Genomic DNA, 14,926 nt, shown 5'->3' with positions numbered 1-14,926 from the left:
TGCCCTGGAGCTGGTTGGGCCCAGCAGGAGCATGGCGAGGATCTGGACCGGGAGATGGGGCAGCCTGCAAGGCAGAGCGCATCAGGCCAGGACGTAGAGGTTGTCAGGGTCACAAAAGACAGACGGCAAGGCTAAGTCATAGGCACATTTATATCCTCCGGAACACCAAGGTCTTCCCTTCCCCAGCAGTGCCACGGGAGGGCCAACCCTCAGGAGGCGGCCACACTGCCACCCGAAGCAGGCCCGTGGGGCGGCAGGGTCATGGGTGGCAGGAACAGCGCCTTCAGCTTGCCCGACAGGCTGGCAATCTCGGGATCCTGGGCCTCGTAAGACTTGACCAAGCGGGCAAACTTAAGGACACCTGCGAAGGGAAACAGGAGCATCAATCCACACCCCCAGCAGACGGATGTGCCCAAGATGGCAGGAGGAGGCAGCTTGAGCCCGAGTCGCTGGCTACTCTCGCTCTGGCCCCAGGTAGCTGTCTGCAAAACAAGACACATGCAGGCCTCTGCCCTGTGTGGTTGGATCAACTACTTCCTGGTCTACAACTAGATGGGATGCAGTGAATGAAAATATTCCGAAGCATGCTTCCCACCATCAGGTGAACCATTTTAGCAATTTAGTCACAAGACCCCAAAGGACGCACACCCACAAGATCACCAGTCTATAACCAGGACACAGGAGGGCCACGGGCCAGCTGGGCTGAATCAGTAAGCACCCTTGGGGAACACCCTGATCTCACCAAAGGAACTGACTGCCAACCCTCATACAGAGATGAGCTGAAACGCCTTAGAGGGGGCTACAGAACTGTGCGGTCATGCCGATACTTCACTACAAGCCATCAGAACGGGTTTCAGGTCCAGCTCGGCTGTGACCTCCAGCACTTGGTTTATTTCTAGAGTCCGTTTCCTCATCTTAAAATGGGATAACAGTATAATTAATGGTAACTAGAAAACGCACTTCAGACTTCGCTTGGCTCAAGTTCACGAGTACGAATACAGGTAGAGTGTGGCTGCCGCCATGTGGCGAGAAAGGGGACGACGGCTCAGAGCCCCAAAAGATCCCTCGCTCTCTCCTCAACCCCCCGTCTGACCCACCTTCCCCGTCGCAGCTGAAGCCGTAAGCTTTGATAACCTCCTGCTGAATCTGCGTGGCAACGGGCAGCACGAATTGCAACATCTTGCCCATGTCGTTGCACGCGTTGTCCCGCGCCTCGTCCATGCGCACGGCGTTCTCCGGGGCCGAGAACGCCTGGATCACCTCGGCCAGAACCACTGTACATCAGACACATCCCCGGAAAGAGTCCCGTGTAGGCATCGGAGCACGGCCGGCGGGCCCAGCCGAAAACACAAGGAAGAGGACAGGAAATTACTTAACGGACTGAAACCATAGTAACCCGAATAGCTCGGCCTCCGACTCTCTCTAAGAGCGAGGACCCTTCTTAAGTGAGAGTATGGTACCGCGCACCCGCATTTCCCAGCAAACGCAGCCACGTTTCTCGCCCCGGATCTTCCTCCCGCATCTTTTTCTAGCAGAAAGCCCACGCGACAACTAGACGGTTTCTCACCCTTGGCCTGCTCGGCACTCAACCCTGCAGCTTGAGCCGAGGCGGACGCCATAGAACAAAAGATGCACGTGCAACGGAGCCAGGGAAACACGCCCAAAAGAAACGAGCAGTCTCCTAGAGCGGCTCTCTCAACGGGTGGGGCAGATGGGAAACTGCATCAGCTGAGGCCGGAAACCTCGCGGTGCAACCTCCATTTCTCCACTCGTAACACCCGGTATTGAGTTTGTATGTAATGAGAAAACTAAACAGGCTTGCAACCTAAAGATCCTAAAGCTCACTCAAAAATCATTCTATTATTAGAAACAAACTGTATGGTGGGGGGTTTTCCGGTGAAAACCAGAAAACCTACTAGACAAATTCTAAAAGAGCTGTAACACTGCCCGAGACACACCCTGGAGAGAAGGTGGCATGTCCACCAACTCCACTATTGGTTAGGGTGAGCTCCCATTGGAATTTCCTACTCTTTACTGCTATACAAGCAACAGGGCACATTGCAACTTTCAGAAGGGAAAACACTATTCAAAAGAACTCTCTTAAATCATTCACTTTCTAGAGTTTGTGAACGTTTGGTACAGGCCTATGCAAATAACTCGATGCCGATTGGCTGAGGAAGAAGCCAGTCACTCCCCTTTAGTTTTTAAGAACGTAGACAGGGATTCGCAGCAGTAAAGGCTTGGCGTTAAAGCAGCTCCCGCGCTTTCCGAAAATGGCCTTGGGGCGGGGTGGGGGGAAGCTAACGCCCTCTAATTTCCTTTCCCTTCTGGGCGTTTGAAATTGTCACCCACTCCGTCCTCCAACTATAGGGTGGTTAAGACTCCTGACTTGGGAACGCTTTAACTTATTGCAGCCACGCCCCCTGCACCTCCGCTTCAACACCATTTCTAACTATCCTACGGAAAGGATGCAGGTTTCTGGTGGCCCCTAGCTGTGGGACCAGTGGCAGAAACGCCTCCCAAGTCTGCGTAGTTCCCTAGAGCTGTCCCAGGCCGCCAGCATCCTGACTTGCCGGCCTTGGGAGGAAGGCCAAGACTCTGCCATAACGGACCCCGTTAGGGCAGAGCCAGGGCTCCAGGACCCCGGGCTCTTCGAGGTCCCCTCTGCAACTCTCCAGGGGCCCCACCCACCTCCGGGCTAGTCTCCGGTGATCCCACAGCTTTCTCTCGAAGCGTCGCCGCGCAGAGACCCACGCCCCCAACCCACGCCCCGTAGCCCACAAAGAAACAGCCACAGACATCTTCCTGGGGAGTCGTGAGGATGTTTTTGTTTGGTTGGTTTTGTTCGGGATGTTTTTTAAAGAGCGTCATATAGATATTTATATATATAAATTATTAATGTGGGGGAAGGGCGAGGGGCATACATCGCAGTGGGGGGCGCGCACACGGGGGCTGGGGAGGGGCAGGGGCGGCACACGATGCTACGCAAAACAGCCACATCTAACAGATGAAATAATCACACCAAGGGGTGGGGGAGAGGCGGTGGCCACGGGGGTGGGGCGTGGGGGAGGGAGAAAGGCGGGGGCCAAGGGAGAGGGACCTGGTCCAAGATGCTGTGCGCTTTCCGCCCTCACCCCCGCCCCCTCCCCACCTCCGCACACCACAGGAGCCTTGGCCTTCCATCTGTCCCTTCCTCCTTCCTTCTGCCCAGAGGCCCAGGCCCTGGGACTGAGCGGCACCCCCCTCCGCTCTGAGCGGCAGGCGGGGAGGGAGGCCTCCTGGGTCCAGATGCAGGGGCCACGGGTGCTCTCTTGATCGATCGCAGGTTCTACAGCGGCTTGTCGCTTTCCTTCTTCAGGTGACTGGGGGAAGAGGGGGGCAGAGCAGGGACTGAGAGACTGAGGTCCATCCTGACCCGGCCCCTCTCACAGAGGATGGTGGGGAAGGGGTTCCCCTCCCACGGGAGCCACGCCCCTTCCCAGGCGGGCTGAGCTGCGTCCCCTCCGGCTGGCCTAGGCCTAGGGCGCCCTGCGGTACCTGTAGTAGTCCTCCTGGGCAGGGAGCGGCACACTGTGCAGCGGGTGATGGGCGTGCAGCCACTGCTGCTGCTCGAGCGCCAAGCGCTGCAGCTCAGCGGACTGCGCGTGCATGGCCTGCAGCTGGTGAGCTGCTGACATCGGGGCAGAGAGGGAGGCTGGCAGGTCCCGGTAAGGAGCAGCTGTGGGCAGGGAGGGCAGGGGCCACATGACTGACGGCGTACTGAGGTAGCCAGCCGCTTTACCTACAGAGGAACTGCCACTCATCAACTTAGGTGACAGCCAGTCCAGCAAGTTGCCAGGGGTGGTTAGGATTCAGGCCTCTTAGCCTGGCCCTCAAACCTGTGCCTCTCTTGGGCAGGGCCTCAGCCCTCCTACTCCCATTCCCAGCTCCTCTGGGCACCTCCTCATCTCTCCCCAAGCCCAGCCAGGCCAATCCCACCACCTAACTTCCTCCTTTCTGCCCTTCCCTCATGAGACGTTCCCCAACCCCGAGACCTCCATCCTTACCAAAGAGCTGGTGACGAAGAACTTCGTTCTCGTGCAGAGGGTGAGGAAGAAGGGGGTTGGGGAGGGTCCCAGCTGGGTAGGGGATCCGGGTAAGGTGAGACCCTGAGGCCAGGGGGTCAATGAGAGGGTGCACCGAGGCAGAGGCTGGAGGGTAGAGAAGAGGAAGGTGTCACCAGAGGGAGGTTTGGGGAAAGCCAGGCATTTGGGTGAAGGCATCCATGCCTGGGACGAGAGGTAGACGATCACACACTGGGAGATCCAGTGGATCAGGGAGGCACAATGGAGGAACTAGGGGCCTGGGAGATGGACAGGGCAAGACCCTACTGCAGTAGGGATGTACGTATGGCAGAGGACAGGAGATTACAGTTGTCAGAGGGACCTGAGGAATAGGGAGGGAGGAGTGGACTGTTGAGAGGAGACGGAAGAGGATAGGAAGTTTAGGAAATGAGACGGGAGGAGCTTAAAAGAGAGAAAGCACAAGGAGCCTGCAATGAACGTGACTGTGAGGCTAGACGGGGCAGTGTTCTGACAATAAGAAATGCGGTGAAAAGACAGTGAGTAAAGCTCGTTGTCAACTGTGATCCCACAACCAGAGCCACAAGGCTCTTTCCAGAAGGTCACAGATCTAGAGGCCGAGAGGAATATGAAACACCTCTGCCAGGGAGGGGAGAAGATGGCAAGAAACAAGAGTTGAATCCAGAGGAAGAAGAAAATAGTTACGTGAAGGGCTCAGAGACAGGGGCTGTGAGGGGAGGAAGACCGTGCTCCTTCAAAGGTTTCCACCTTGGGCCTCTATCGTGGGGGGGCACCAGACCTGAAGAGGGCTGGGGTGTGAGGAAGGGTCTCCGTGGCAAGGCTGGGGCAGGAGGAGACAGGCTGGGAAGGCAAAGACCAGGGCAGCAATCTCAGGAGAGAGGCTCAGGCCAGACGTGGGGAGGGAAGTCCTGGCCCGAGGAACGGAAGCACCCGATCACTTGCCAGGGGGGCAAGGTGGCCTCAAAGGGCCTGGGCAAGGAAGCAGGAGTCTCACCTGCATGGATGGCATCCTGCTGGTGGAGGTGCAGGTGAGAGTGGATGTGGGAGTGCTGGTGGTGATGGGGGGTCACGTTGAGCATCTGCAGCCGGGCCAGCGGGTCGTTGCCCAGGGCAGCCACCCTTTCTGCATGCTGCCTCTCAGCTGCCAGACGCTCCGCGTAGGACATGTCAGGCCGCAGGGCTGGCCCAGCTGCCAGCGCTAGACGTTCTCTCTCCAGGGGCCCCAGGCTCGGATGAAAGGGGAAAGGGTGCAAGCCAGGTGGGCCAGGCTGCAGAGCCAGGCCCCCGTGTCGGGGGAAGGGATCCAGGCCTGGCCCAGGGACCCCGTGTAGGGGTTCCAGCTCACTAGGCTTCACCTCGAAGCCAGGCTTGAGGCGGTCACGCAGGTCTCGTTCACGGGCTTCCCGCTCCCTCTCCCGGGCTGCTGGGTCACTGCTGTACAGGGCCGGGACATTGTAACCCAGGAGGCCCGGGTCCACTGCCCCCAGGGGCACGTAGAATGGATGGTTGCGATTTCCAGGAGACATGACGTGGGGCCGGGCGTATTCACTGAGGGTGCGCAGGGCTGGAGTGTCGGGACCCAGGTAGGGGGGCACTGTAGCCACAGCACTGCCCGGCTCAAATGGAGGGCGATGGGGCACTGGGCCGAGAGATGGGCACTCCACTGGAGCACGGCCCTCCTGAGCCAACTTCTGTGGGATAACGGAGAAGCGGGGTCAAAAAGGCAGGTTGGAAAGAGGTGGCTGGTCCTGGTCCTCAGCTGCTCAGGTCTCAGCATTGAATACCTAAAGCTTCAACTTATTGGAACTCAGCCTGCCAGGGACTTCCCTGCCCCTTCTCTTCCTATGTAGGTTAGTGGCTCTTCCTGCGATCCACAGGTACTCTGACCTGAGCTTGCCTTCCTCCAGCCCAGAGATGCAATTCCTCCCGCTGGAATCCTTTGGTCTCCATTTCCTGGGCTGCAGTGGCTCCTCCTCTCCGACAGGTGGCGCATGACCCCCATCCCCACCCCTCGAGCCTCCCCGAGTCGCGTAGAGGGCGGGCCAGAGGCGGGAGGCAGCGCGCGGTGACGCACTCACCACGCTGCGTTCCAGCTCGCGCTCCTTCTCGCGCTCGCGCTCCTTCTCGCGTTCCCGCTCGCGCTCGCGCTCCTTTTCTTCGCGCGCGCGCTGCTCGGCCTCGCGCCGCACCTTCTCCACCAGGTCGGCTCGCTTCTTGGCCAGCTTGGAGCCCTCCAGCGGCACGAAGTACAGATCGCTGCGCGCGCACGAGTTAAAGCCGCGGTCCAGGTGTTTGTTGAACCTGCCGGGCGCGGAGGCAGCGCGCGCTCAGCCCCTGCGAGCGGCCCCGCACCAGCGGCCGAGACCAGGGTCTGGAGTACTTTGAAAAGCACCACACGAACGAACGCAAGGCCCGTGCCGCGCCCGCCACCCCCCCAACCCCCCCGCCGCTCACCTGGCCGACTGGCTGGCGTGGCTGGGCACGTCTACCACCTTGGGAGGGGGCGAGGGGCTGCGGGCCGGGGGCGCCGGGCTCTCGGGGGCCTCATATTCCTCGGCCGGCTCCTGTTTGATCTGCGTGGCGCTCAGGGGCGGCCCTGAGGCGGGGGCCGCAGGCGGTGGTGGCAGGGATGACAGGCCCGAGGGGCCCGGAGGCGGCAGCGGCCCGGGCCCCACCGTGGGCGAGCCCGGCTTGAAGGTCCCTGGGCCTGCGGGCGGCGAGGCGCCTCGGTAGCCCGGTGGGGTCCCCGTTCGGAAGGAGGGCGGGGACCCCGGCTTGTATCCGGGCGGGGTGGCTGTCTTGTAGGCCCCTGGGGACGGGGCTCGCTTGCCATACGGCGGGGGCCCAGGTGGGGAGGCTGTCTTGTAGCCTGCTGGCGAGGAAGCCACTGTGGCGATGACCGTGGAAAGCGTAGACGAGGAGGTGGTGACCGGGGGCACCGGTGGGAAGGGGTAGGGCGCCCCTTGGGGGCCCTGGGAAGGAGAGGGGTGTGAACACGGGTAGGACCCTTGAGAGGAGGAAGAGGCATTGGAAGAGGAAGAGGCTGGGGGGCCGCTGGGACCTGCTTGGCTGTAGGCCACCTGGCTGTGAGGTGGAGGCAGGTGTGCGGGCCCTGGTGGGTAGGGCCTCAGAGACCCCAGGGAGGGAGACATGGCATAGGGGTGTGCGTGGTGGGCGCTACCGCTCTCCAGGGGGTGAGGATATGCCCCGGGTGGGGGCGGCGCAGAGCCCCCATGATGCTGCTGCTGCTGCTGTTGCTGGTGGTGGTGGTGATGTGTCGGGACTGGTGGGTGGGCAGTGGGTTGGCCTCCAGCTGAAGGAGGGAGGGGGCCTGGGTGGGCATTGCTGTTGGCCAAGAGGCGGCCATAGGGAGGAGGCGGGGGGGGACCCTGGCTCCACACAGCTTGGGACGGGAGAGAAGGCTGAGTATACTTGGGTGGCTGATTGGAGACGGAGAGGCTGGTGGGGGGAGGGAAGGAGTGGGGATAACTGGGCAGTGCCTGGGAAGCTGGGTACTGGGAGGCCGAGGCCGAGGCCGAAGAACTGGAAGAGGAGGCTGCTGCAGAGCTGCTGCTGGAGGACGAGTAAGGATACCTCATCGGCGGGGCGGGAGCAGAAGAGGTGGACGGAGGGGGCAAAGGGTGGGGTGAGGGAGCAAGAGCGGGGCCCTTCTCTGGGCCGGGAGGAAGTCCACCCATACCCTGCCCCATGGCATGGGGAGAGGGCAGATGCCCAGCTAGCGGCTGGGCCCCCAGGCCAGGAGGAGAGGCCGAGGCATTGTTAAGGGGTCTCAGGGCAGGCGGGGGAGGCAGGTTTGGTGTCACGTGGGGGAAGGTGGCTGGTGGTGGAGCAGACGGTAGGTTTCCACCAGCTGGGGTGTTGGGCGGCTTTGTTGGGGGAGCACCACCAGCCCCAGAGCCTGATATTGAAATGGGGTTGGGGGGCTGGGGGTGCTGCTTACCCCCACTAGGGGCCCCCACTGAAGCGGCAGCCCCTCCCCCCTTGGGGCCCACTGGGGGTCCAGACAGAACTCCTCCACCAGCGCCCCCAGGATAGAGCTGTGGATGAGGGGGCGGGGCCCCTGGAGGAGCCTGGAACATTCGAGATGTGGGAGGCTCCATGGGAGCATGATACCCAGTGGGTGTCCCCGCAGGATGGGATTCAAAGCCAGGCTCTGGCTGTCGGGGGGTGCTATCTGGAGGGGGAGGGGAGGGAGGAAAGAGTGGAGGTGGATGGTACGGGCGGGCTGGGCCCTGGGACAGGCCAGAAGACGAGTCAGAGTCATTCTCCACGCTTCCAGGGCTGTAGATGCTGGGGGACGTGCTTCGGTTATCCTGGTCGATATCCCTAGGGTCGCTGCTGCCATCATCATTAAGGCTCCGCCCGTCCAAACTATCCAGATCGGAGGGAGACTGTGGCCGAGGGAGCTCCTGCTGTAGAAGAGGGAGGGCCATTTTTCCCTTTCCTTTTCCTTCCTTGCTTCTGGATTTGGGGCCTCCCTCGCACAAAATAACCTCCCGCTCACAGCACACCACTGTACCACGATGCGATGAGTACTCCTGCTCGAGCCCACCTCCCTGCCATCCGGGGATTCCCCCACTCCCCCCACAGTCTCTGCTGCTCCCCAGCAGCCGTCTGAGTTCCCTCCTCAAGTGTCCGTCTCTAGCACCTTCTCCCAATCCACAGCTGAACCCAAATCCCTGTCTTCCACCAGCCCATCTGCCATCCTCTCATCTCATCTACCCCTTTAACTAAACATCCCGGAAACCACTGGTTCTTAAAAAGGCCACTTCTGCATGCTCCTTATGATTTATTTGTTCCTTCCACTGAGACCCCTCAGCCTGGATCTCCTCCCCAGCCCCTGCACGAAAGCACCTAGAAGAGGAGAGGCTAGAATCCCACACTCTTCCAGTCCCCTTCTGGCCCTGCCTGATCATCTGACAGTCTGGCCAAAGCCCTGCAGATCTGACTGACACATAGGCTACTTTAATAAGCACGAGGATAAGACTTTCCTCTCATATTCCAGGCAAAACTAAAATAAGAACTGTGAGCAAAAGGAAGTTTGGGTGAAAGAATGGTCAGAAAATGGGTCAGGATGGCTGCAAGGGTCTCCCACCTCAGTTTTGGTCTTTTTTGGCGCGTTGGTCTCCTCACTTTCACTCTCCGAGATCTCCTCACTCCGGCCCTGCTTGCTGACCTTGGGGGTGGAGGCTTCCTCTACTCGGGCCTTCTGTTAGAGAGAAAGAAAATTCCTGTCCTATACCTCCCGAGCTCCACCAGTACCCTCAGCCAGACAGGAAGTTCTCCCCGACACACATACACACCATCAGCCCTGGTGCCTGGGCATCCTGTTGCAGGACATGGGGACAGAATACCTTGGCCGTCTGCCTAGACTTCTCGGCTTTGCCATCGCTGCTGGACGTGCTGACCCCTCCAGGGGAGGCCCGGCCCCTCGATCTCAGTTCTTCCCGGGGCCCAGGGGCCTCTTTCTTCCGTCCACTCCTCATTGACATCTGAGGGAGAAGGAAGCAAGCAGATAATGTCGTTTTCTACATTGCACCTCACTTTATCATGTACCTTATTTCTATTCTTCCCCTCCAGTGGGTGTCCCAGAAGGATGGGGTTCAAAGCCAGGCTCGTCTGCTGGGGGGTGGAGGTGCTGCCTGGCGGTGGAAGAGAGGGAGGAAAGAGTGGAGCTGGGTGGCAGGGGCGGGGCTGGGCCCTGGGACAGGCCAGAAGCTTCCCTGCCCCTGATCTTTCGTGTTTCTCATTTTAGCTCCTACTCACTGAGTCTTTATTCTGTCGTGTCTTCATTCTTCAGGCTGTGGAGACCCCATTCTCCTCCGCCTGGGCAGCTGAATACAGAAACTTATCTGCTTCGCCCTAAGTTCCCCACAGCTGTGGCCTAGGAAGCAGGGTCTCCAAGTTTCCAGTACAGGCACCTGGAACTCACACGGTCTGTTTTCAGTGAAGCCTGTTGGAAAAAGACCATCAGAGTCTCCAAACTGGGGCACACTGCTCTGAAGGGGACACTACTGTGCCTGTCAAGGGGCTGAGTAAGCAGCCGAGCCATGAGACACTGCTGGCGTGCCCATGGGTCGTCCCAGCCACCTGTGGGGGCAACTCTGCCGGCAATAGCCTCCCTTTCATCTCGTGGGACGGCAGAAAACGCCGAGGTGCCTATGCACCCCACTTCAGGAGATCACACTGTTTCACCCTTCATGATCCCTAGGAAATAGATGCACGCCCACGAATTCCACCGAGCCTCTAAAAGGAGCATAAAGAAATGTAGCTGAAGTATTAGCTAATTTATGAAGTACCTTCTCTACGTCAAGCCCTTACATGTACAATTTCACTTAATATTTACAACCAACCCTGAAAAGGAGGTATTCTTATTATCCCCATTATATAGGTGAAGAAACCGAGGCTCAAAGATTGTGACTGTGACTTGCCCAACTTCGTGTGAGAAATACACAGTGAGGAACCAGTGACAGCCCCAGAATCAAGCCCCGTCTCCCTGACTTCAAAGCCCACGCTCGCTCTTCAGTACTTAGCTGTACTCTCATCAGAAGTTGGTGGGGAGAATTCTCAGAAGGCCTAGATCAGTTCCAGAGATATGAAAAGAAACTTTTTTCACGTCAGAGTAGCTGGGAGAACAATGTCCCATTCTACAATGCAAAGGCACACAGCCCGACCAAGCCCAAGACCAAACCTAGGTATCCCCAAAGTGCAGAACTTCAATTCTGAGACTCTCATGAGACCCCTGCTCTAGGGCTTGCGTTCCCTAAGGCTAGAGGAAAAGTCAAGGCTCTCACTCTACCAACCAAATCAGTGAACATCAGTGGGTAAACAAGACAAATGTACACATTTGTAAGCCTATCTTCCCACCTGGCTTAGACAGGGACTCATACCTCCTCACGGCCTATCTACATATCTCTATCTACATAGCCAGCAATTTTCATTTGCACTTGTTTGTATTTCTTGCTAAGTGTCACATCTCTCCATATTACTAACCGTAAGATCTTTTAAGAACAAAAATGATATCTTCTTACTGTTTTCTTCCTTTCTGTATTCCCCACAGATGTCATATATATATGGGTGTTCTGGTCTGTTCTTGCTACTGACCTTTAAACCCACTAACTTCAGTAGGTCTTCTCGAATGAAGTGCTGCTGGCCTCAGTGGAAATGGAGTAGGCTTAGCCACCTATTCTGAGTTAGTTAGGAGGCCTGGCTAGGGAAATAGCCTTTCTAGATTCTGTAGCATATTTTTCCCAAGGAATACAGAGTAAATACCTCTCACTCACCTCCACTGAACCCTACTGAGGGATGCAGTGAGGGGTGAGCCTAACCTTTCCAGGAAACTTAATAACAATTTACTTACTTAGAGTCCCAAAATAGCTGGGGCGGAGCCCCCTGTCTTCTGAACTTACAGCTGATGCTCTGCCCAGTACACCAGCCATTTCTCTTCCATTACAACTATTACCACATTTTTGAGTTGTTGTGTGAATTGGTTTTCAAATACTGTCAACCCCCCCCCCAAAAAAGCCAAAGAACAAAACCCAACATAACAAAAGGGGAAAACAATCCTAACAAAAGCACAAGAGAGATGACTGTGACTGGTGTGTCTTTGCCAGCCCCTTAAAGGGGGGTGCTCATCTCTCCTTCCTATCACAGAACCTGTTCATGGTTGGCGAGAGTCAGGGGATCCAAAAGGTCAGAGAAAGGCAGGGATGTACCTGAAGAACAGAGCAAGCCTCGCGTGGCCCTCCCCCACCTCAACTTCTTTAATCAGTTAAAATCTGATAAAATTAGCAATGAGTAGCTCTGAAGGAGAAAAGCAGTCATAAAAGGGTAGGTGACCCTGGGGAGGAGTGGCAGGAGAGAGAAGGAGGTAGGGTTGGGTTATATATACATTCCAGAACCTGGAGCATGTTTTAGCACCAACAAGCGGAGCTACCCTCCTTCCTGTCCTAGTAGCCGGTCACTGTAACTCCGATCTATCTGTAAGCACCTACTATGTGTCTGCAAAACACTAAGCACATTCACCTTTCAGCACCTTACTGCAAAAGCAAAAGGACAAAGGCCAGATTGCGGAGGTGAAAACATGAAAAATAGGGAAAGAGTCTCTAAGTAAGAACAAGAAAAGAAATTAAGGGAGAAATCTGAGGAGGCTGTCTGAAGGAATACACTCGAGGCACAAGGCTTTCTAGGATGGGCTTGCAGGGTGAATTCCAGGATCTTTGGCCCAGCCTCCACCATCATTCCAGACCTGCCAGACTCACAAACCAGTCCTAGATAACAGTGCAGCCCAGACCAGCAGATAACAAGGCACTGGCCTAAGCCTTAGAATCTACAGTGGTCAGAGGGGCCTCAGATATCATCTTATCTATAATCCCTTCATCTGACAATGAAGCTGAGTCTCAAAGAAAGAGAAGTGACTTGCCCAAGGTCACAGTTAGTTAGAGGTACAGCCAGGACTAGACCCAGGTCTCCCGGCTCCTGTTCTGGAGTATTTCCACTACACCAGGCTGTTCCACAGCCCTCTCCCCTGGGCCACCCTCACCTGGGATGGGCATGGAGAGCCCAGCCATTCCTACAAGGTCAGAGAAACAGAAGGTCCAAGGTTAGCTGAGGGAAGCGGTCACTGTGGGGATAGTCTGGGAAAGACGAAAAGGGATACTTGGGAAGGAAGACTCAAGTTTAAGAAAATGGAAGAATACCTGTGCAAAGAAGCAAAAAGACTATACAAAAAGTCCCTAATAATGAACTGCCAAAAGATGGTATAACTTGGAACAGGAGCATTTCTATCCTCCCACCATGCCTAAAGGGAGGGACTTAGAGAAACAACTATGACCTGCAAGTAATATGTCTACCTGTTCCTGGATGGAAGGGGGTGGACCCCTTGGGGAACCTCCTCTCCATGAGCAGCACCAGAAACATCCTCCAGAATCCAGCCAAGAGTTCCAAGGGCATAGCCAAAGGCCCAGTCAAGATTCTGACCCCCCAACTATTAGCCATCCCACTGGATCATTGCCATGGCAACAAAATGGCAGAACCTGCCCCTCAACAGTCCATCCCAGGGGTCCATCTGCCAGCAACTCCCCCTACAGTTGCCAAAGCACCTCCTGTCCTCCTATAGCACCCTCAGGGAAGGGAGCTTAAGAGTACCTACCCCAGTAGAAATAAGTCCATGCACAAAGGGAAATCTCTGAGCACAAAACAGTAATGAAGATCCACCCCCTCTTAAGGAAACCCCAGCTAGAGGGGCAGTGGGTGCTCCGGGGATTTGAGGATGGGGGTCACAACTTGTTTGGAGTGCCTATAAGACTGCCCAATTCTCTCCTCTGTTTCCACCCTCCCAGAAACCCTTGCTCCCTAACTCTCCCTTCAGGGTTCCAGTCTTCCTCCTCACCAGTTGCAGGAGGACCCACGCTACTGGGCCCCGGTGTGCCCCTCGCCAAGAAGTACCTGTGTCTGAGATTGGAAAAACAAGGTCAGAGGTGACCCGGGGTAGGGGAAAGAAAATTGAGTCACAAAGGCATCACTTTCCCACTTCCACCGGGAACACGCCGGGTTCTTCTTCTCAAAGGTGGCCCTCTCAGAGCCCCCCGTTTCCCCAGGTTCCATTCTCCTCCCTCATCAGCTACAGTCCCTCTCTTCCCACCTACCACACCCCTTCCCCATTTCCCAACTCCCTTCTACACCTAGCACCCCGAAACCCAGGCTCTGAAACCCGGGTTCTGGGCCTTTGGGGCTTTTCCTGGAGTCCTCATGCCCCACCTCGCTGCCATCTCTCCATTCCTTTTTGCCTTCGCCCCGAAGCCCCCTCACGGGCATCCCATTTTTCCTCCGCCGACCCTCCACCTCGGGGTTCCTCTTTGGGTCCCAGGGTCCTGGCTACCCTCCTGCCCCATCAGCCCTCCTCCTGAGATCCTCCCACCTCCCCCCACCTTCCCGATCCTCCGGGTACCCTGGCCCCCATCCCTCCTCGGGGGCCGGCCCCACCCCCTGAGCCCCCAGCCTCAGGCCAGGCAGTGCCCGCAGTGGGGGACCGGATCGGGAAAATAACAAATGGAGGCGGCGGCGGCGGCGGCGGCGGGAGGGGGAACTACGAGGGGTGGGGGTGGGGAGCCGCGGGCCAGCACCCGGGCGGGCCCGAGGCCCGGGCCGCGGCAGATCTTACCTGGTTGTAGCTCGGGACGGCTGGCTGGCTCCGAGCGGGATTCGGGGCTCCGGCGCCTCCGGGGGGCGGCGGCGGCCGCTCCCCCGCCCCCCTCTCCTCTTCCCGGCTTCAGTCGCCGCCGCGACGGCGGCGGCGGCGGCCCCGACCCCCCCGGAGGGCGGCCCCCATCCCCCCTTCTACCCCACCTGGCCCGGATCGCCCGCCCGCCTCCGGAGCAAATCCCGATCCCCGCTCTCGCTCGGCCCCTCCCCAGGCCCGCCGCCTCCCCAGGCCACCCGGAACGCCCGGGCCGCGCAGCCCGCCCCCGCCGCGCCGCCGCCCGCCCCCGCGGCCCGGCTGGCGCTCCGCTCAGCTCCGACCCGCCGCCCGCCGCCCGCCGCCCGCGCCCGCCCCGCGCAGCCCGCACTCGCGCGATCCCCGGCCCCCTAGGCGGCCTCCGCCCGCGGCCCCCGCCCCTTGCCGGGCGGCCGTCTCCCTCGCCCCCTCCTGGCCCCTCCCGGAGGCCGGCGGTCCCCCCGAAACGGGTCCCGGCCCCAGGCCCCGGCCCGACGCGGGGCTGCGGGCGGGCGGGCTGGGCTGCGCGTCCGGCGACTCGCACAGGAAAGCGGACGGCGAAGGGAGGGAGCTTGGGAGAGGGGGATGGGAGAAGGGAGGAAGAGGG

The 14,926-nt window shown here is 58.5% G+C and overlaps 2 protein-coding genes and 1 non-coding gene across 6 annotated transcripts; all 3 read right to left on the bottom strand.

Annotated features, from left to right (window-relative positions):
• Window positions 1-132: 132 nt before the first annotated feature.
• On the bottom strand, window positions 133-1,964 carry C13H12orf57 (chromosome 13 C12orf57 homolog). The gene is made up of 3 exons (XM_068560616.1): window positions 1,568-1,964; window positions 1,098-1,274; window positions 133-361 (listed from the first exon to the last, which is right to left on the bottom strand). The coding sequence occupies exons 1-3, from the start codon at window positions 1,617-1,619 to the stop codon at window positions 210-212; spliced, it is 381 nt and encodes a 126-aa protein (XP_068416717.1). The 5' UTR covers window positions 1,620-1,964; the 3' UTR covers window positions 133-209.
• On the bottom strand, window positions 1,885-1,946 carry LOC137775970 (U7 small nuclear RNA). Its single transcript, XR_011076097.1, has one exon. It is a non-coding gene; the product is annotated as a U7 small nuclear RNA (small nuclear RNA).
• An 860-nt stretch (window positions 1,965-2,824) lies between the features above and the next one.
• Window positions 2,825-14,412, bottom strand: ATN1 (atrophin 1). 4 transcript variants are annotated; one of them, XM_068560233.1, is made up of 10 exons: window positions 14,266-14,412; window positions 9,870-10,056; window positions 9,407-9,595; window positions 9,199-9,312; window positions 6,537-8,515; window positions 6,161-6,383; window positions 5,077-5,773; window positions 4,047-4,190; window positions 3,538-3,718; window positions 2,825-3,362 (listed from the first exon to the last, which is right to left on the bottom strand). In XM_068560233.1, exons 2-10 carry the CDS (start codon window positions 9,894-9,896, stop codon window positions 3,329-3,331), a joined length of 3,588 nt encoding a protein of 1,195 aa, XP_068416334.1. In that variant the 5' UTR covers window positions 9,897-10,056; window positions 14,266-14,412; the 3' UTR covers window positions 2,825-3,328. The 4 variants fall into 4 exon arrangements, with proteins under 4 accessions (XP_068416334.1, XP_068416335.1, XP_068416336.1 ...); XM_068560234.1 differs by having other exon boundaries at window positions 6,537-8,512; XM_068560235.1 differs by having other exon boundaries at window positions 9,458-9,595.
• Window positions 14,413-14,926: the final 514 nt, after the last annotated feature.

This window comes from Eschrichtius robustus, chromosome 13 (genome assembly GCF_028021215.1).
Source record: "Eschrichtius robustus isolate mEscRob2 chromosome 13, mEscRob2.pri, whole genome shotgun sequence".
Lineage (NCBI taxonomy): Eukaryota > Metazoa > Chordata > Mammalia > Artiodactyla > Eschrichtiidae > Eschrichtius > Eschrichtius robustus.
The sequence above is the reverse complement of the archived record's forward strand: the minus strand, read 5'-3'. Positions and strand labels throughout refer to the sequence as shown.

Excerpts from the sequence above, each read along its gene's own strand:
- ATN1 (XM_068560233.1), bottom strand. The coding sequence starts at position 9,896 with ATGAAGACACGACAGAATAAAGACTCA. Across the intron at positions 9,596-9,869 it reads CACGACAGAATAAAGACTCA|ATGTCAATGAGGAGTGGACG; the intron begins GTGAGTAGGAGC and ends CTTCTCCCTCAG. Across the intron at positions 3,719-4,046 it reads TCTTCGTCACCAGCTCTTTG|CTGCTCCTTACCGGGACCTG; the intron begins GTAAGGATGGAG and ends CCCTGCCCACAG.
- C13H12orf57 (XM_068560616.1), bottom strand. The coding sequence starts at position 1,619 with ATGGCGTCCGCCTCGGCTCAAGCTGCAGGGTTGAGTGCCGAGCAGGCC. Across the intron at positions 1,275-1,567 it reads GAGTGCCGAGCAGGCCAAGG|TGGTTCTGGCCGAGGTGATC; the intron begins GTGAGAAACCGT and ends TCTGATGTACAG. Across the intron at positions 362-1,097 it reads CTTCAGCTGCGACGGGGAAG|GTGTCCTTAAGTTTGCCCGC; the intron begins GTGGGTCAGACG and ends TTCCCTTCGCAG.